Source organism: Vipera berus (assembly GCF_964194415.1).
Source record: "Vipera berus genome assembly, chromosome: 2".
NCBI lineage: Eukaryota > Metazoa > Chordata > Lepidosauria > Squamata > Viperidae > Vipera > Vipera berus.
In genome coordinates this window covers 286,491,440-286,512,509 of record NC_138203.1, presented here as the reverse complement: position 1 = coordinate 286,512,509, position 21,070 = coordinate 286,491,440, and the positions used below count along the sequence as shown (strand labels likewise).

The 21,070-nt window shown below is 44.0% G+C and overlaps 2 protein-coding genes and 1 long non-coding RNA gene across 3 annotated transcripts; all 3 read right to left on the bottom strand.

Annotated features, from left to right (window-relative positions):
* Positions 1-6,154: 6,154 nt before the first annotated feature.
* LOC308661743 (uncharacterized protein) lies at positions 6,155-15,111 on the bottom strand. Its single transcript, XM_081316916.1, has 3 exons — positions 14,785-15,111; positions 14,563-14,664; positions 6,155-8,777 (listed from the first exon to the last, which is right to left on the bottom strand). Exons 2-3 carry the CDS (start codon positions 14,612-14,614, stop codon positions 7,519-7,521), a joined length of 1,311 nt encoding a protein of 436 aa, XP_081173042.1. The 5' UTR covers positions 14,615-14,664; positions 14,785-15,111; the 3' UTR covers positions 6,155-7,518.
* Positions 15,112-15,421: 310 nt separating this feature from the next.
* Positions 15,422-17,880, bottom strand: LOC308661747. The gene is made up of 3 exons (XR_014025012.1): positions 17,808-17,880; positions 16,436-16,562; positions 15,422-15,948 (listed from the first exon to the last, which is right to left on the bottom strand). It is a non-coding gene; the product is annotated as an uncharacterized lncRNA (long non-coding RNA).
* An 82-nt stretch (positions 17,881-17,962) lies between these two features.
* Positions 17,963-20,638, bottom strand: LOC308663060 (uncharacterized protein; the record flags this gene model as incomplete). The annotated part of the gene is made up of 2 exons (XM_081319204.1): positions 19,518-20,638; positions 17,963-18,142 (listed from the first exon to the last, which is right to left on the bottom strand). The coding sequence occupies exons 1-2, from the start codon at positions 20,223-20,225 to the stop codon at positions 17,963-17,965; spliced, it is 888 nt and encodes a 295-aa protein (XP_081175330.1). The 5' UTR covers positions 20,226-20,638.
* Positions 20,639-21,070: the final 432 nt, after the last annotated feature.

Below are 21,070 nucleotides of genomic sequence, written 5' to 3'. Positions count from 1 at the left end.
GACACTTGGCTATTGACTCATATTTATGACAGGAACAACAAAGCCAATGGGAAAGCCAGGATCACTTAACAATTTTTCTAATTGAACAACTATGGTCATTCACTTAACAACTGTGGCAAGAAAAGTTGCAAAATGCGGCAAACTCACTTAACAAATGTCTCACTTAGCAACTGAAACTCTGGGACAATTGTGGTCATTAAGTGGATTACCTGTATTGTCCTGAGGATGTTGAAGTCCAGGAAGATCACCTTCAGATATGTAGATTCCTTCCTAATTCTGGATTTATTATGAGGTGGTCAAATTGACAATTATTAAATATATTTATTTAATTTACTTTAAATTATTTTAATTATTTTATTGTAACTTATTTTTATATATTTTAATTTACTTCATAAATTTAAATATCCCACTTTCATTACTTTTATAAATCAATCAAGACGGTGAACATATCCAACACATTTCTCCTATTTTCCCCATAACAACCCAGCCTGTGCTGAGAGAAAAGGACTGGATTCCTCCTTCCAATTTTTACTTGAGGGGATTCCGTTGCTTTTACTGGAGTCACTGAGGTATTCTTCATTTTAGGCCAAGTTGCCAAAGGCGAATCAAGGTGATGTCCTTTGTCCGTTTCTTCTGGAAGGCACGTCATCGTCTCTTGACTTCTAACTTTTAACTTCTAAGGCTATAAAGAAAGTGGGATCTAGTCGTCGTCATCATCATCTTAAACTGGAACTATCGCAATGGCAACTCGCAATATTTCCACTGTCTTCACGGCTGAGGCGCCGTTAAGGGACATCTGAGGGGACATCTAAGTTTCCCAGCTCTTCACTTACCTCAGAGACAGCCGTTGGCGCCGTTACTGCGCGCAGGCGCCCGTGCCGCCGGGTGACGTCACGAGCAACGGTTGCTCCCGCGCGCCTCCCTAACCGCCTGGGAGCTCCCAGCGGCAACGATCTCTCGCGCATGCTCTGTTTTGTTCTCTATTAATGCCGTTGTGCTTCTCTCCGGGGATTCTGCGCAAAACGCTCGGAGGTGCTGTGAGGTTATACTGGCTGTACGCTTCCCGAGGGAGGCAGGGCCAGAAGGGACTCGGCCCCTCCTCTTTCCCCGCCCCTTTTTCTCGTCCGTAGGAAAGTTGAGAGCAGCCGGGTCTTTTTGAACAGACAGCCCCGATGGGTTTCAGGCGGTCCTAAGAGGCTGGGGGAATTGGGGAGGGGGTGGGGAATAACTTGGTCTTTTCTTGGTCTCCCCTTTTGGCAGAGATGGGGAGGGTGAGGGGGGTGGAGTCTCTTTTGGTGTGTAAGTGCCGAAGATGGAGGGCAAAGGCACTGGTGCCCCTCCCCGTGGGAAAGGAGCGGTGGATTTTCCCACGCTTAGCAGGTGCACACCTGGCTACCGCAAATTGTGCCTTAGAATTATAATTAGTAGCCTCTCCAGCTGAAGTACCTAATGATGTTCCTTTTTCACATCGGCAGGAATCCCAATGGCTCTATTCTCAGCCAGTGCCCCCAAGTTGTAAAAGGGTGACAGTTGTTACCTAACTAGAGATGGGAGGGTCTGGGGGGGGGAAACTTGAAAACTTGGAGAAAAAACGGGGGGGGGGTTCCGTGTTTTACCTTTTTTTTCCAAAACCATTTGGGGGAAAAACCTGGTTTTTCCCCAAATTTTCCAAGTTTTTTCCCCAGACTTTCCCATTTCTATACCTAACCACATCTGGAAAGCTCTGGGACACCACCACCCCCAAACTTTTTGTAAAACAAAGGGGGACTTGGGATGTGGGCAAGGGAACTGAGAGAGGCTTGCAGCACACAAAGAGCTACCCCAAAGGTAGAACTCATATTTGGGAAAAGGTAATGGAAAAGGAGCTCTTTTGGGGGCTCCAACTTTGGAGGTTCTTAAAAAGAGATTGGACAACCATTTGTCTGAAATGGTATTGGATTTCCTGCCTGAGCAGGGGGGTTGAACTAGAAGACCTCCAAGGTCTCTTCCAATTCTGTTATTCTGGAGGTGACCCATACAGGCAGAAACGGGTCCCCTTGCACTCACCTTTTTATTCTCCCTAGCATAGCACATTTTGAAGTGAACGAATATGAGTTGTTTTGCACTGTTTGGGGAGGGACATAGGAATCAGAAGTCCAGAGTCTGAAATTATCTACTGACAATATTTTTTCCCTCTAAATCAGGAAATATTTACATGAGGGCTTCAGAGTTTGTGTGGGAAATTAACCTTGTTTTGATTTCTGTGTTTCAAATTAATTCAGTCATAAGACTTAATGGAGGCATTTAATGGCTCTAGCTCATAAGGGAGCTATTAGAGGTTTGTCAAGTGCTTAGGCATTAATTAGCCACCATTGCAAGCTCTTTCATCATCACATCTTGGAAAGTCACTACGTTTGCCCCTCACCAAGAAATTTCAGAGGACTTTCAAATCACGCAACCAGGTTTTGTTTACAGGCTCAGCTTCAGCTCTGCCTCTACAGTGGAGTTGTGACAGGCTTCACTTTTCTCCCCTATAATTATGAAAACTAGGGGGATTTCTTTTCTCACTGCTTTCTCTCTGGAGAGTTGATCATCTTTTGAGGCCAATAACAAACCGAATTAGTAAGAGGTGTCCTTAGATGCACAGACTTACAAAAAAGCTTTCAGCCATGCTGTGTTCTATCTAAAACTCTCTTGAGGTAACCCTTTTGCCAAATAGCAAGGGTAATGTTAGGCTAACATCCTATACTGAACCTGACGGCCTTAGATGTAAATAGCTCTTGCCTGTTTACAGTTTAACTGAGGCATAGGCTCAGGCAGATACAGAATCAGTGCTGGAAATGGCCGTTTAGAACTTTTGAGTGCAGAATCATGTCCAGGAAACTTAAGTTTAAACTGAAGGAAAGTTTTCTTTTTTTAACTTTCCTCTATGAAAATGTAATGAGTGAACAAAATAACAGAACAATATAGAATAGAACCGGACCTTGGAGGTCTTCTAGTCTTCCTAGTAACTATCTAGTCTCTTCTTAAAAACCTCCAGTGATGGGGCGCCCACAATTTCAGGTGGCAAGCTGTTCCACTGGTTAATTGTCCTCACTGTTAGGAACTTGCTCCTTAATTCCAGGTTGCTTCTCTGTTTATCAGTTTCCAACCATTGTTTCTTGTCCTGCCCTCTAGTGCTTTGGAGAATAATTTGACCTCCTCTTCCTTGTGGCAGCCCCTCAAATACTGGAATACTGCTATCATGTCACCCCTACTGCTTTTTTTTCTTTAGACTAACCAAACCCAAGTCCTGCAGCTCTTCTTTATATGTTTTAGTTGAGGATTGCAATGCTGGCTTAGCAACATTTTAAGTGAAAGAATGGCAATGGCAAGAGCACTTAGACTTATGGACCGCTTCACAGTGCTTTACAGCCACCTCCAAGCAGTTTGCAATGTCAGCATATGGCCACCAACAATCTGGGTCCTCATTTTACCAGTCTTGGAAAGATGGAGGGCTGAGTCATCCTTGAGCTGATGGGAGTCAAACTCCTGACAGTGAGCTGAATTAGCCTGCAATACTGCATTCTAACCACTGTGCCACCACAGCTCTTAATAAATGTCAAGAGAATAAATGTTCCTATCTAAAAGCTGAAAGTGGGCAGAAAACCAAAATCAAACACTATAATTTTCCAGTAGTGACATGGTGCCAGAATTGTAGACCGGGTTTTAAGCAGTCAGGAGTTAGTTGCAATCAGAGCCTTCAAGCTCAGTGTAGGAAGGTCATTGTTTCACGTGGAGTCAGTAAATACAATGCAAGGCATCACTGTGCAGAAGCCATGTTTTGCTACAGAGAGGATGAGCATACACCAGGAAATGCAACACAGGAAAAAAATACAATAGAGATGAATGATAGCGCTGCATATAAGGTAAACATAACACCCATAACAGTCATCTCATGTCACCTAAAGCACTTACACATCAGGATGATTCTACTTTTTTTTCTCACCTTAGCAGTTTTCCTGCAAGTCAAACACAGTATCTGCTTCGTTTTTGGATCAATCACTGTCTCGCTTGACAACAGAAATTTTAGGCTCAATTGTGGTCGTAAGTCAAGGACTACCTGTAGAGCCCACTTCTAGGATGCCACCGCACAGCCTCCATATAGGAAGGATGCGAGGCAGATTGGCTGTTTGCCATATGAGATCTGTAGAAAAATTGACCAAGCCTTGATGGGGTGGAAGGAGGATGTTGGACCCAGCAGGGTGGGAAATAGGCCCAAAGCCTGGGAGGACCCAATTGGCCAGGATGAGGGGGATATGGCAGTGTCCCCGCAGTTGGTTAAAAGAATGGATGGATTCCAAACACTCAAAATTTGTTCAGATGGCTGGGTGAACACTGCAGGGGTTACAACTTGGGGCAAGGTTCTTAAGTCCCTTCACTCAACGCTGTCATAATTTTGAATAGTCCCTGAGCCAACGGTCATTGCACACTGCAGTATAAATTGAGTTATTGATAGATGCAGTACTGGAGACCAATAGGCAAAGGCCTGCAAAGGGGAGAGGTTACAAGCCATGTTTATAGGTAGTGTGGGACAAACAGAGTACAAATCGTCCTTTGCAACCAACCAGGTGTTTGTCACCTTTCTACCAGGGTTTTCACTTCCACATTTGTGTTAATTTTTGCCATTTCTCTGTAACTTGTGATTGACCACTCCATCTATCTTGGACTTGGCTTTCATATCCATATTCTTTGTTGAAAGAATATATAATCAATCAAACATTTGCTGTATTTTCAACCAACAGTGCATCCTTTACATGTTCATGTGTCCCCAAACCATACATTTTTATAGTTAGTTAGAAAAAGCAAAGGCATGTATTCAGGGAGAAGCACGAAAAGGCACTTTTCTCGGTGCACAATCCCGGGAGCGCTCAACAGATCCCAGGCCAAGAAGTTCAGAGACAGGAAAGGGGAGGGGCATATTCCTCCTGACCCCGCCTCCCTGCAGGAGACTATTTTGCCTAGATCAGTGGCCCTCAACCTTTTGGGCACCAGGGACCGGTTTTGCGGACAGATTTTTCCACGGACTGGAAGGGGCATAGTTTCACATGCTATCTGCATCCCCCAGAAAGGGCTTTGCTTATTTGTGTGGCCCAATTTCTGGAATGCCAAGGACCAGTGTCAGTCCACAAACCAGGGGCTAGGGACCCCTGGCCTAGACCCAGCATCAGGCGAAGAATCCGTTGGAGAAGCCAAACATCTCTGCAGCTTCAGAGAACAAAGAAAGCGTTTGCAAGAGAACGTTGTCCATAATACAGGCAGTCCTCAACTTATGACCACCATTGAGCCCAAAATTTCTTTTTCCTAAGCAAAATATTTGTTAAGTGAATTTTGCCCCACTTTATGATCTTTCTTGCCATGGTTGTTAAGTGAATCACTTCAGTAGTTAGTGACACAGTTGTTAAGTGAAACTGGCTTGCCCATTGATGTTGCTTGTCAAAAGGTCACAAAAGGGGAATCGTGACTCTGGGACATTGCATAACTGTCATAACTAAGTAAATTGTCACGTGTCTGAATTTTGATCATGTGACCATGGGTCATAAATATGAAAAATGGTAATAAGTCACTTTTTTCAGGGCTGTTGTAACTTTGAAGGTCACTAAATGAACTCTTGTAAGCCAAGGACTACCTGTAACTCCTGGTGGCGGGGGGGAGGACAGATTTCCTCTTTGGAGGATGTATTAAAGGAAAGGCAGAAAGCCTGTCCTCATTTTTTTAATGTGTTTTAACTTATTGTAAGAGTTGTGGGCATTTTGTTTAATCTTTTTTAATTTTTGTATTTTGTCTTTTAACAAAATACACCGCCCTGAGTCCTTCGGGAGAAGGGCGGTATACAAATAAAATTAATAATAATAATAATAATAATAATAATAATAATAATAATAATAATAATAATAATAATAATAATAATAATAATAATAATTTCACCTCTAGGACTTAAACTCTGACTTTAACCTGTACATGGCACCTATCTTTCTGCATTAACAGAGGGAGAGAATCAAGATCACGTGAAGTGTTAATACCACTTTCTTATGCCTTGGTAAGGCCACACTTGGAATGTAAAAAAGATGTTGAGACTCTAGAAAGAGTGCAGAGAAAAACAACAAAGATGATCAGGAGACTGAAGACTATAACATACAAAGAAGGGTGGCTGGAATTGGGTACAGTATGTCTAGTTTAATGAAGAGAAGAACGAGGGGTGACATAGTAGCAGCCTTTCAATATCTGAGGGGTTGCCACAAAGAAGAGGGAGTCAAGCTATTCTCCAAAGTACCTGAAGGCAGGACAAGAAGCAACAGATGGAAACTAATCAAGGAGAGAAGCAACCTAGAACTAAGAAGAAATTTCTTGACAGTTAGAACAATTAATCAGTAGCACAACTTGCCTCCAGAAGCTGTGAATGCTCCAACACTGGAAGTTTTCAAGAAGAGATTGGACAACCATTTGTCTGAAATGGTATTGGGTTTCCTGCCTGAGCAGGGGGTTGGACTAGAAGATCTCCAAGCTCCTTTCTAGCCCTGCTATTCTATTCTATGAGGACTGATAAAGGATAGCCACCTCTAAAACTATTTCCACACTCTGTGCAGCTTGCCCCGTGTGCATCCTTTGATGGGAAGTAAGTTCAATACTTTTCCTGAAGCTCTTTCCACATACTATGCATCTATATGGCTTCTCCCCTGTGTGAATCATGTTATGTTTATTATGGGTAACCTTAAGAGTAAAGCTGTTTCTGCTTTATTTTCATTGCATTTATAAGGTTTCTCCTCTTTGTGAATTTTTTTATGGGAATTGAGATTACTGCGCTGGCTGAAACTCTTTCCACATTCCATGCATTTGTGCGGTCTCTCCTTTGTGTGGATTCTTTGATGGGAAGTCAGCTGAGTGGTCCACTGGAAACCCTTTCCACATTCTGTGCATTTATATGGTTTCTCCCGTGGATCCTTTTATGGTAGGTAAGTTGAAAGTTTTGAATAAAGCTCTTTCCACGCTCTTCACATTTATACGGTTTGTCCCGTGTGAATCTTTATATGGGAATTAAGATTACCCTTCTGATTAAAGCTCTTTCCACACTTTGTGCACTTATATGCTTTCTCCCCTGTATGGATTTTTTTATGGCAATTGAGATAGCTGCGCTGGGTAAAACTCTTTCCACATTCCATTCATTGATACGGTCCCTCTCCTGCATGGATCCTTTTATGGTATGCAAAGGAACCGCTCATACTGAAGCTCTTTCCACACTCCATGCACTTATATGGTTTTTCCCCCGTGTGGATCCTATGGTGGGATGTAAGCTGACTGCTTTTGCAGAAGCTTTTTCCACACTCCATGCATGGATATGGTTTCTCTCCGGTGTGAATCATTTTATGAGAATTCAGAGTAACCTTCTGAATAAAGCTCTTTCCACATTCCGTGCATTTATATGGTTTCTCCTCTGTGTGGATTTTTTTGTGGCAATTAAGATTACCCCGCTGGCTGAAACACTTTCCACATTCCATGCATTTATGTGGTCTCTCCTTTGTGTGGGTCATTCGATGGGAAGTCAGCTGAACGCTGCACCTGAAGTGCTTTCCGCACTCCAAACATATATACGGCTTCTCCCGTGTGGATCCTTTTATGATAGGTAAGTTGAAAGTTTTGAATAAAGCTCTTTCCACACTCTTCACATTTATATGGTTTTTCCCCCGTATGACTCATTCTATGGTAATGAAGATTACACTTCTGATTAAAGCTCTTTCCACACTCCGTGCACTTATATGGTTTCTCTCCTGTGTGAATTTTCTTATGAGTATTCAGATAGCTGCACTGACTGAAACTCTTTCCACATTCCATGCACTCATACATTTCCTCAGCTGCATGGATCCTTTTATGATATGTACAGGAACTGCTCAAGCTGAAGCTCTTGCCACAGTCCATGCATTTATATGGTTTTTCCCCTGTGTGGATCCTTTGATGGGAAGTAAGTCGAGCACTCTTCCGGAAGCTCTTTCCACACTCTATACATGTATATGGTTTCTCTCCGGTGTGAATCATTTTATGGGAATTAAGAGTAACCTTTTGTGTAAAGCTCTTTCCACACTCGGTGCACTTGTACGGCTTTTCACCTCTGTGGATCTTCTGATGGGAAGTAAGCTGGGTAGTCTTCCTGAAGCTCTTACCACATTCCATACATTTATATGGTTTCTCTCCTGTATGGATCAACTGATGGGAATTAAGAGTAACCTTCTGAGTAAAGCTCTTTCCACACTCCATGCACTTATATGGTTTCTCTCCTGTGTGAATTTTTTTATGGGAAATAAGATATCTGTGCTTGCTGAAACTCTTTCCACATTCCATGCATTTATACGGTTTCTCTCTTTCATTGGAAGCAAAGGAATTGCTCTCACTTAAATGTTTTCCATTCTCTGCACCTTTATGTGGTTCATTTCCCATGTTTGTTTCACCATATAAAGAAAGATTAGAAGTCCAATAGGAGCTTTTTTTATCCTCTTGGTATACATCCTCTTTTTCAATGCTAATTGTGTGATGTTCATATAAATCTGAGCCCTCTTCAAATGTTTCCACCCTTTCCACATTTATTTTTTCATTTTGATCTTTTATGGGAATTTGAATTTCAGTGGATGGGAAAGTTGATCTCTTACTCTCATTTTTTGACAGATTTCTTTCATGTTCTTTTAGTTCCATTGAATTTGCAAATTCTTCTCTTTTCTCTTCATGCCTGAACATTTTGAAGGCTTCCTTGTTCTCTTGAATGCAATTTCCTTAAGAGAAAAAGAATGAATGAAAAATTGAGGCAAGGTAGGAGAAGCAAAATAAGAATTCATAGCACAGGAAGCGAATATAAACTTCCTAGTGAAATTCTGCAATAGATTCTCCACTATTTTGAAAGAGGTTTATTCTGCTGACCAACATTAAATACTCTGATCTAAACCTTACAAATTTGGAATTTGAGTGACAGATTGTTATAATGTTCATATGTATAAAATTATGTAGTATAGAAGTAGATTACTTCTATTTTATGAGCTTCTTAAACCGTCAAAAAATCCATTTCTTTACATAGAGGAGACATTTGCACTATGACACCATTTCATTGAATAAATTAATTCTGCTTATGGATTGTATCAAGTCTCAGAGTTCAATTTTGTGGGTGGGGCAGGCTCATGTGCATGTACATGCACAAGCACCTGTGACATTCACAGTACAGCTTGCACAAGTGGGGCCACAAATGCCTGCGACAAGGCTCACATGAGTCGGGCCACAAGTGCCTTGACAACACTCATGCAAGTGGGGCCACGAGCTGCTGCGATGAGGCTCAAACAACTGGGACTGCAAGCGCCCAAGATGAGGCTCATCTGAGCGGGACCATGCACAACTGTGATGAGGTTCATGTGAGTGGGGCCATGAACACCAACAATGCTCACACAGGTGGGGCCATGCATGCCACTGGAGCCGTGTACATGCACGTAGACACACGAGCACCAGCTGGCAACTCACACGGCCCAGGGGCAATTAGGCCAGGGGTCCCTAACGCCCCGTCCAATGACTGGTACCAGGCCACAGCATGCCAGCAACTGGTCCACACAAACAACCAAAGCCCCATCTGTGGGATGCAGGTAGCACACAAAACCACACCCCCTCCAGTCCGCAGAAAAACCTTTCTCCATGTAACTGGTCCCTGGTGCCCAAAAGGTTGGGGACCTCTGGATTAGGCCATGGCCAAGTAATGGGCTGCGGCTCACAAGTTGAGGACCCCAGAACTAGAGGCCAGGGGCCTTCAGCAATCTTAGCTACCTGCTACCATCCTGGCCTCAATGTCAGCACTAGTATCACCACTGCCACTCAGAAATGCTGCCTCGCACCATCTTGTGGAGCCTTCCTGGAACTGTTGAAAGGACCGTGTTGTATACCGTAGATATATATCCCTCCCCCTTTGTTGAGGGCTGTTCAGTTTTGACATAGGTGGGCTCTATCTTCAGTATGCAACACAGTCCTTTCAGCAGTTCCAAGAAGGCTCCACACCCATTTATACTACTCGGGTGACCCTGATGACATAGATAAGCCTCCAGGTGGCATCAATGACTCTCTAAAAGAATTAAAATGACCAACTGTCGGCAAGGAGTATAAATCCTTCCATTCTCCATCCAGAGCTGAAGAAACTTCTTGGATGAGAAGTGAAACATCGTCAAAGAGGGGGGGGGGGGAAAGAAAGTCCAATTGCCTTGTGAAAAAGCACCTTTGGGTCACCCATGACCTGGAGACTGAGAATCTCCATAGCCACAGGTAGGAGAGACATGCATTTAAAAAAGGACTAGGGGAGACATAATAGCAGTGTTCCAATATTTGAGGGACTGCCACAAAGAAGAGAAGGTCAACCTATTCTCCAAAGCACCTGAAGGCAGGACAAAAAAAGCAACAGATGGAAACTCATCAAGGTGAGAAGCAACCTGGAACTAGGGAGAAATTTCCTGACAGTAAGAACAATTAATCAGTGGAACAACCTGCCTCCAGAAGTTGTGAATGCTCAAACACTGGAAGTTTTAAAGAAGAGATTGGACAACCATTTGTCTGAAATGGTGTAGGGTTTCCTGCCTGAGCAGGGGGTTGGACTAGAAGATCTCCAAGCTCCCTTCTAGCCCTGCTATTCTATTCTATGAGGACTGATAAAGGATAGCCACCTCTAAAATTAGGAGGCCTTAATTTTCTTTTCTCTTGATGGCTCAGAGGTGCCATTGTTCTTCAGTGGGAGCAGGGAAAACATATTTCATCAGCAAAAGATTATCTTTAAAATGTCCAGTATCTGAAATTAAATACAATATTACTGCACTGTATGTAGTGTGAGAAATTAAAATAGTAGCTGTAAGCTACCTTTAGATTAGAGTTGCTACTATCAGGCTAGCCTGAGTAGGCTATTACAGGTCATCATGTTTAGATCTCCCAAACCCAAGAATTGGGATTAACAATACAAGATTCAGAACAAAGCAGTTCAGACATCTTTTTCCCTTCAACCATCTTTGATTCAGTAATCAGTTTCTGTTATCCTTCAAAGAACTGAACATTTTAAACCTTTTTATTAATTTTAATAACATATGTAACAAAAGAAAGTGCAGATATTATTATAAACATAATATTGTACTACTGTGCAAAAAATAAGGTGCAAAATCAGATTTTACAACTGCCTGCTGTATAAACATACAATAAAGCTAATTTTGACATTGGATAGGTTGGCATAGCTGGTTGACGGCTGTCAATCTGTTCCTGTATATGGAAAAGGTAGTACAGTTGAGAAAGGAGTAACTTTCCTGAATAACCCAGTAAGCGTGATTTATATTTTTTTTGTTTTTAACCCTGGTTCATGATAGCATAGGATCTCATTAATTTCCCTATGCACTTTTTCAACCCCTTGTAAATTTGGATCTCTGCTTTCTGAAAATGATAAAGCTTGGTTCATGCGAGAGAAAAAAAATCAGTCAATGCTTTTGGACGTAACTTTTTCGGCTCAATTGCTACATTTTCTCCTCCTCCTTCAAATCTTCTTCCTCATCTTCCCCCCACCCTGTCTCGTCCTTCCTATTCATCTTGCAGTTCTATTATTCATTTGAAAGCTCTCCCTCAGTCTAGGCCAGGGGTCGGCAACCTTAAAACACTTAGAGCCACTTGGACCCCTTTCCCAGAAAAGCTGCTTCCTGCGGGGACGCCGCAAAGGCAGGAGCGCCACCCAATAAGCTTGTCAGCTTCTCCAAGAACAGCGTCTCTCTCTCTCTCTCTCTCTCTCTCTCTCTCTGTGTGTGTGTGTGTGTGTGTATGTGTGTGTGTGTGTGTGTGTGTGAGAGAGAGAGAGAGAGAGAGAGAGAGAGAGAGAAGGGAAGTGCAAGTGCCTCTGTCTCTCTCTCTGCAAATGGCTGGGAGCTGCAGAAGGCTGAAAGAGCCGCATGCAACTCCAGAGCCACAGGTTGCAGACCCGTGGTCTAGGCTATCAAATGTTTCAGCATGACCTCTAAATCAAGGGATTTTGTGAGTGACAAAACATCCTGAATGATGACTTGCCAATCTTCATCATGGTCAAAACTTTCCAAAATTAGACGGGCAAGCAAAACTTTTTAAACTGCTTTTTCCAAATGCCTTATGTACATTTTACAGTGATATCCTGCCAGGCTACTGCAACATTCATGATGCAAATGGAGGTTATTGTAGGCTTCCCCAAAGTCACACAACGCTACTCCATCTATGGCAAGCGTCGCACTCAAAATTGTAGGTTTTGAATGCTGCAGTGGCTCCCTGGTATATAAGCTGAAGGAGAGAGGTGGAGTTTTTAGTGGAAATAAACTACCTATGTATGTGGGTGGAGATATTGCCAAAAGGCAGGGGTATCAACTGTCTGAACCAGTGAACTCAATATTAAAGAATTTTCAAGGCTTTGGAGTGCTATAAAACATACTGAACACACATCTTGGAACTGAAGAAACAAAACCAGCTCTGGTTTTCCCACACAAAAAATTGCCTACCTAACATTAAGCTTCCCTTACCCCCACTCATCGGGTGCTCACAGTCTAATCATAGAACTTAGCCTTGCTATGGGAATGGTCCACTTCCCCCTCGAGCACTTGCGTTAGTGAGCTTGACATCCCTGCAGGCTCTCACAGTCCACAGATGGCTTCTTGAAATCCCGTTTCTTCCCTGCGCTTTCTACCCCTCTCTTTTCTATGGCACGTTGATTAGCAATTGGAGTTAGCAGGTCTCATAGTGATTCAGTCTTGACAAGGGGATGTCCAGGGATGTTGTCCAGGAGCAGGAAAATGTTGAAAGGAATTCAGTTTTCCAAGCATTACAGTATGTCTACACTTGAACTACAAAACGACTCATAAATCTGTCCTCAAAGAGGATTTGAGTCAAACCTTTTGATTGGCTCTGTAATAAATGCAGATGTCTGCTTGCTGATGTTTTTAAACAAGCTGTTTTATTCTGCCTCTGAACACTTTATATCCAGGTGTTGCTTTGGCCTTCTTTGCGTATATAGATCCACACTGACATTTTCTTCCAAAACACCTGAGTTTCATCCATGTTGAATTTCTGTTCAGGCAGAGAATTGCCTTTTGCAATGATGTCATCAAGTTCCTCTAGAAAGTGTTGGACAGCAGCTTCTTCGCCGGTGCTTGTGGCTTCACTTGTTGTGCATAGGTTGTGATAACTGAATCTTCGCTGAAACCACATAAATCGGCTACTGCCAGCAGGGAATATCTTGACACTCTGACACTGCTGTGTGCCTCAGCCTGAATGAGAAGAAGACTAATCAGAATCCTCTTTTAGTTTTGATCCTCAATCCAAAACAGAAACGGCTTTCTGTTCCATGATTGAGCCCCATTTGGCTTCTTGCAATAATAGCATCCATTCCAGTGCTCCTTTAATCACCTGATCCTTCCTTTATCCCTCAGGATAAGGTAACAGAGATGGCAGAATGGACCAGCTCTTCTCCTTGCACTATGTTCCTTTGCTTTTCCTCGTCACGTGTGTTGATGATCTTCATCTTCAAATCCAGACCGATGCTTTTCCTTTGCTTCTTGCCTCCTTGCTTGGCTGAAGGGGAACTCAGTCCCTTTTGATTTGAAGACACGTCCAGCCAAACTAAGAGAGAATTGCAAAGTATTGTTCTGTGAAAAGAAAGAGGGAGGGAGGGAGGGAAAGAAAGAGAGGTTCAGAATAATTTATCTTCAGTGTTAGGGTGAGGGAAGGCAGTACTGTTGTACAAGGTGTTTTTGTTATCTAGCAAAAAAAAATTTTTTCCTGGACAAAAGCACATGAATGGTCACTGCTAGCAGCAACACATTTTAAAATCATTTATTCATTGTATTAAATATTTGTTTGTATGATCCAACTTTTTTCTTAACGGGTTCCCCCATCCTGCTCTTCTTGATCATTTTTTTCCCCTTATAGGCTACAGCGTGTGCAAGACTGAATCTGATTTTTGAGAACTGAAGGGAGTCAACTGTGAAGGCCAGACGCTACATGCAGTCCATTTGTGAGGAAAAGCCAGGGTTCATAGGAAAGGATAAGAACCTCATAAAAATAATTAGCAAAGTTATCCCAAAGGTGCTTTTTCAGGAGGCAACTGGACCTTCTTGTTTTTCTTTGAAGACGTTTCACTTCTCATCCAAGAAGCTTCTTTAGCTCTGACTGGATGGTGGGGAGTGGAAGGCTTTATACTCCTTGCAGACAGCTGGTTGTTTGCGTTCTTTTAGAGGGTATACCATTTCAGACAAATGGTTGTCCAATGTCTTCTTAAAAACTCTTTTTTAAAAACTTCCAGTGTTGGAGCATTCACAACTTCTGGAGGCAAGCCATTCCACTGGTTAATTGTTCTCACTATAAGGAAATTTATCCTTAGTTCTAGGTTGCTTCTCTCCTTGTTTAGTTTCCATCTGTTGCTTCTTTTCCTGCCTTCAGGTGCTTTGGAGAATAGCTTGACTCCATCTTCTTTGTGACAACCCCTGAGATGTTGGAACACTGCTATCCTGTCACCCCTAGTCCTTCTCTTCATTAAACCAGACATACCCAATTCCAGCAACCACTCCTTAAATGTTTTAGCCTCCAGTCCCCTCATCATCTTTGTTGCTCTTCTCTGTACTCTTTCTATTATTCTCTGGTTTTCTGTTGCTGTTGGAAAACACAGAGAAAGCAGATGGGAATGTGTTGAAGACTCCAAACATTTTTCACTTAAAGCACTACTACAATGTTTCTAAAGTATTAGAAACAATTAAAAAAATACTGTAATACCTTGAGAGAGTCAAGCTATTCTCCAAAGCCCCTGAGGGCAGGACAAGAAGCAATGGATGGAAACTAGTCGAGAACAACCTAGAAATAAGAAGAAATTTCCTGACAGAACAATTAATCAGTGGAACAACCTGCCTCCAGAAGTTGTAAATGCTCCAACACTGGCGGTTTTTAAGAAGAGACTGGGCAGCCATTTGTCTGAAAAGGTATAGGGCACAGGTCTGCAACCCTGCGGCTCCCAGTCCTCTGCCATGTGCAGTCCAAAAAAAAAAAAAAAGTGGGACTAAAAAAGTTCAACCAATCAATTCAAATATGCAGGGTAGGCGCATATCTCGCCTTGGCTCCACTCTTCAGTCAAACCCTGTTCTGTGCATGCGCGCATGTACACGCATGCGCACACAGTTTTTGCGGCTCCCAGTTTTTCCTTTTGTGAGGGAACCGGTTCCGAGTGGCTCTTTCACTGTTTCAGGTTGCTGACCCCTGGTATAGGGTTTCCTGCCTGAGCAGAGGATTGGACTAGCAGATCTCCACTGTCCCTTCCAACTTCCTATTCTATTTTATTCTGTTCTGTTCTATTCTACAAATGCAGTATAGTAAAAAAAAATATCCTAGATCAACAACAACCACGAAGACTAATACACTATAGTAGATAAAATGCTTACCTTACAGCAATAATACGATGATGATGATGATGATATATAAACTGTTCAGTGGTGTCCAGTTCTCGGTGATTCTGTGGGCCAGGCCTCTCTACATCTTTCAATCCTGCACTAACTGGCGTTTTTCTATGATGTGGCTGGTGCCAGCTTTGACGATAAATAATACAGAAATATGTAGTTAGCCTGGCTGCTTTCTGCTTCTAAAGGAAGGAAAATATTGGAATAAAAAAAATTAAAGAGTAAACCAGCATACAGTGTTGTTAAATATAATTGAAAATTAGGACAAAAAGAGGATGCGACATGCATGGTGTCATACAAATCTCTACAAAAACTGGGAGGGTGGGGGAGGGGATTTAAAGCCAAGCATAAGTCAATGTGTAAAAAGTACTTACCTTTCTTGTAACGGCACACACAAGCTTCACTCCACTGCTTGTGCACGCAACAGCAATTGTGCACCAGTCTTGGATGTTGATCCCTCAAGTGATTTTGGCAAGTAAAGGCATGGTGGCTGCAAAGGCCCTGGATGTCACGTGCTCATGTCAAAAAAACCATGAACTTGCTTCCCAGTCCCTGGCTGCTGTGCAATCACATGAGCCTCAATACAGAAAATCATAAAAATGGGTAACTTATGAGGTACCAAAGGGCAACAAACCCCACAGGCCTTGTAAGGGCCCAAAATATTTACCGCTTCCAAAGTGGCTGACTCTTGGCGATGTAATCGCAAAGGTCTACAGGGCTGATAATTTCAGGGCACGATCAGAAATCTAATTTGGGGGCATTGTTAATATTTCAGACAGGCGTTAAGCAACTGGTTTATAAGTTGAGAATTATTTGTAATGCCACTTAATCAATCTCTTACCAATAAGATGACACAATCCCCTCCTTTTTCTATCCAGGAGAGGTTGTTTGGAGATTTTTTTAAAAAAGAAAAGCAGCTCTTTCTTGACCATGCAGTATTTCTTCTAGGCATCAAAAGACAGAGCAGGGGGCCTTACCCAAAAAGGCCACATTTCTGGTGTTTTCCAGCATAACTTCTCTGTGTAGGGCTTTTTGATCAGGATCTAACCAGGACCATTCCTCCTCGGAAAAATACACAGCCACCTCCTCAAGCAACACAGCAACCTACAAAAAGAAGTAGTCTGATGATTAGCAGAGAAGTTTTATTTAGAAATTCTTTTATTTTCTTTCAAGACCCCGTCCCACAAAGCAGAGATTTGCAGTGGGTTACATGGGCATCTGATTCAGGATTAATGGCACCCACCCTGTTGGCATTCCAGAAAGCCTGTTTTCCCAAGTCTTCAGTTAGGACAGTCAAATTAGGGTTATCTGGACCCACCATTTATTGTTCTTATTCTTTATTGTATTCAATTTCAATTCTGTTGCTTTTATTGTTAGTTGGTTGGAAATGGCTGGTGTATCAACTATACTGAATATGCAGGACTGTCAGGGCACTTCTGTGAATGTAAATGAAGATCTTTATTATTATTATTATTATTATTGTTGTTGTTAATAATAATAATAATAATCTTTGTGGGTCAATTCAGAGATAAGCCTATCACTAGTTCTCCTCCTAACTGCAAGCCTGAGGGAGAGAAGGGGATAGGAGAGGGGAGGCTTCTGTAGAGCAAGATTGAGGGAAAGGACAGGAGGAGAGGCTTCTGTGGAGCAAGCCTGAGGGAGAGAAGGGGAGAGGAGACAGGAGGCTTCTCTGGGGCAAGCCTGAGGAAGAGAAGCAGAGAGGGGAGGGGAGGCTTCTGTGGGGCAAGCCTGAGGGAGAGAAGGGGAGAGGAGAGGGGAGGCTTCTCTGGGGCAAGCCTGAAGGAGAAAAGGGGAGAGGAGAGGGGAAGCTTCTCTGGGGCAAGCCTGAGGGAGAGAAGGGGGGAGGAGAGGGGAGGCTTCTCTGGGGCAAGCCTGAGGGAGAGAAGGGGGGAGGAGAGGGGAGGCTTCTCTGGGGCAAGCCTGAGGGAGAGAAGGGGGGAGGAGAGGGGAGGCTTCTCTGGGGCAAGCCTGAGGGAGAGAAGGGGACAGCAACTGGCCCTTTGAGGGCAACCATAATGCTGATGGGGACCTCAATGAAATTGAGTTTGACACCTGTTTTAGCTGATGCACTGCAAAGTCTCCTGAGGGATCAATCCTGCCCTCCCTTAACAATGTTACAAAAGTGTAGAGAGAGCTCATCAAAAGGATTTGATTTGTGAGGCGCTATCATCATTCAGATGACAGACCAATTTTGGCTTCTGTCAGACCCAAAATTGTGCTGAGAAGCTGGATCCTGATTTCCTGTTGTTCAGAACCAGCAACATCGCATATAGAGCCCATAATAAGAGATCGTCAATTGATTTATCTTTCCTGACATTTCACTCCTACCTGAGTCGGAAGTTCAACTGTTCTTTCAACTCCACCAGAAAACAGAGAACCACTTATGAATGCCAGCTTTTCCTTCCCTGAGATAAAAGTGACATAAGTGCAATTTTTAGGAAACATAATTAACATATGAATAAGAATCACGCAAAAAGAGGGCCCTAACAATGAGAAAGAAGTGCCTTTTTTCTGAGGAAACTTCTCTTACCGGAGGTGTTCTCCCTTTGATCTTCATGAAAGATCCCCCTAAAGAGCAGCTCCTGGAAAGGAAATGACAGATCCCTCCTTTCCTCGGGATTTTCGGACACTGACTTCAAGTCAAGCCTCTGGACTTGGTGGACCTGGAGAAAGAAAAAAGAGCTTTAAATTGTTAAGAGGCTGTTAAGAGCTGGATGGGCAGCAATGGGCTGAATCTGAACCTTGACAAGCCTGAACGACTCTGGATTTTGGGTTCTTTGGTCCATACAGAATTGCCATCTTTGGCTTGGTGAGATTGCAGTGCCCCAGATGGACCCGGTACATAATCTGGAGGGTTCTCCTGGACTTGCAACTCAGGTGGAAGTTGTGACTTGGCGAACCCTTGTGAACAGCTGGTTATTTTTCAGTAATGCCCTTTCCTGGATCAACAGCCCTGCTCCAGTCACCCATTCTGTAGTGACCTCTTGATTACTGCAATTCATTCTACATGGGCTGCCCTTGAAAAATCCTCTATCCAGAGGCTTCAATTTGGTTTCAAAATGCAACAGCATGCATGGCTTAATGCAAATTTAGATCTGCACATATCTCATCTCTCTTGCAGGAGTTGTATTGGAATTTTATTCCAGGAATTTTATTCCAGGTCCAATTCAAGGTGCTGGTTTTCAACTTTAAAGCCCTTCATGGGCTGGTCCAAATTATTTGAAGGACTGTCTCTTACTAATTACATCTACCCAACCAACCATAATTGAACAACAGGGTATGTTATGGGTCTCATCTCTTAAGGGGAGTTGGGCCTAAGGTCTCCAGGATGACACAGGAAAGGAATAGGAATGGGGATGGAACAGAACAGAATAGACAGTTGGAAGGGACCTTATAGGTCATCTAGTCCAACCCCCTGCTTAAGCAGGAGACCCTACGCCATTTCTGACAGATGGCAGTCCAGTCTCTTCTTGACTCCAGTGATGAAGCTCGCACAACTTCTGAAGCCAAACGGTTCCATTGGTTGATTGTTCTGTCAGAAAATTTCTCCTAAGTTCTAGGCTGAATCTCTCCTTGACCCATTTCCATCCATTATTCCTTGACTGGCCTTCAGGTGTGTTGGAAAATAGGCTGACTCTCTGTGACAGCTCCTCAAATATTGGAAGACTGCTATCATGTCACCCCTGGTCCTTCTCTTCACTAGACTAGCCATGCTCAGTTCCTGCAACCATTCTTCATGTTTTAGCCTCCAGTTCCCTAATCATCTGTTGCTCTTCTCTGCACTTTTTCTAGAATCTCAACATCTTTTTTATAGTGTGGTGACCAAAGCTGGTTGCAGTATTCTAGGTGTGGTCTTTGTATTTGCAGTTTTACTTCTGTGAACTGCCCAAAGTCACTGTGAGTGGGGTGTCCGTATAAATTTTCTTAAGAAATAAATAAAATAAACATCTCTTTACTTAGCATATTTGCAACATGTAAGAATCTCAACATATGCTTATTCTTTGAGTTTCTTGATTTTGCCAAGTGACACCCTCTCACCTCCATCTCTCCTTGTTTCTTCTGCTCCTCTGCTTGGCTCAGGAGAAAACCTTCAGCAAGGGACACCACCTGGGAGCTGGTCTCTGCTCCACACTCCCGGACCCAGCTCTCCAACTCTGGGGGCAAGAGAGCCATCAACTGCTCTAGAATCAAGAGGTCCATCATCTGCCACTTTGTCTTCCTTTCCGGCTGCAACCACTGGTGACAAAGTTGGTGGAGACGGCTACACATCTTCCGGGGTCCCTGGTCCCACAAGGAGCAGGGCAGAGCCCCCATCTTTGTCCTGGTGGTTTCCCACAAGGCCCCTTGAAGGTCTTCTACCTTCCTCCATTGGATCCCTCTCAAAGAGGAAGCATGCAGCTCCACTTGCGGCCCATATGCCTTCTTTGCCAGGGGAGACCTGAAGTCAGCGGGCACCATCTTTTCTGGCGCAAGACGCTTTTGGGAAGGGCCTCTTGTCGAGTTCTTCCTCCACGGGACATCCTTCAAACAGGGAGTATCCATCTCCATTTGCAGCCCACATGCCTCCTTCACAAGGGAAGACCTGAAGTCAGTGGGCACCATCTTTCCTGGCACAAGATGATGCTGGTGGGGGCTTCTTGTGGAGTTCTTCCTCCATGGGACACCCTTCAAACAGGGAGCATCCATCTCTGCCAGCAGCCCACATGCCTCCTTCGCCGGGGGAGACCTGAAGTCAGTGGGCACCATCTGTCCTAGCGAAAGATGATGCTGGTGGGACTCTTTTAGGGAGCTCTCTGCGGGGACCTCTGAGGGAGACCTGTGACCCAGTCCAGCCTCCTCCAGGAGAAGTTTTGGCTCGGTCCCATTAGGGCAGCTTGGTGCTCTCCTCCGCGCCCTCTTCAGCAGGGCACCTCGGCTCGCTCGGGCCAGCCTTCCTCCCGCAGGGTCCGGATCAGGGACAGTAGGCGCCGTCGCCGCCTCGGCCGGGCGTACTCTTCCTACCGCGGCGGCTGCTCCAGCGACGCTTCCAGGGCCGGCTGCAGAGCGAGCGCGGCGTCCCTGGGCCAGCCTGCTACCTTCGCTGCGCCCAGCGCCGCTGCCGGATCAGCGCCCTCGACCAGCGCTTGGATGTCGCGCAGGAGAGCAATTTTCCAGCCGCAGCCGCCTCCGACAGCGCCGCATCCCGGACTGGAGTCTCCAACCGCCTGGCGGGAACTGATGTCCCCCCCGCCCCCACCCTGCTGGACGTTTATCCCAGAAGGGCGGGCCCGGGGAAGCCCCGCCCCTCTCTGAAGAGACCGTTAGAAGAGGACCGTTAAAGGGGGGCCTCGAAGGGAGGCAACTATTTAAATAGGCGGGAAAAGTTCTCTAGACTTCAGGAGTGGGAGAGGCAACTATTTAAATAGGCGGGAAATGTTCTCTAGACTTAAGGAGTGGGAGAGACGTGAAGCGGCTTCCCAGAAGTGCCACCTAACGATGTTTTTCCTTCTGTAAAAATACAAAAGATGATCTTGGGAGGCTAAAACATATGAAGAACGGCTATAGGAACTGGGCAAAGAAAAGAAGGACACGATAGCACTAGTCCAGCATTT

Coding starts and splice junctions, on each gene's coding strand:
- LOC308661743 (XM_081316916.1), bottom strand. CDS start 14,614: ATGATGAGGGGACTGGAGGCTAAAACATTTAAGGAGTGGTTGCTGGAA. Junction 8,778..14,562: donor GGAGTGGTTGCTGGAATTGG/GTATGTCTGGTT, acceptor TTTTCTCTTAAG/GAAATTGCATTCAAGAGAAC.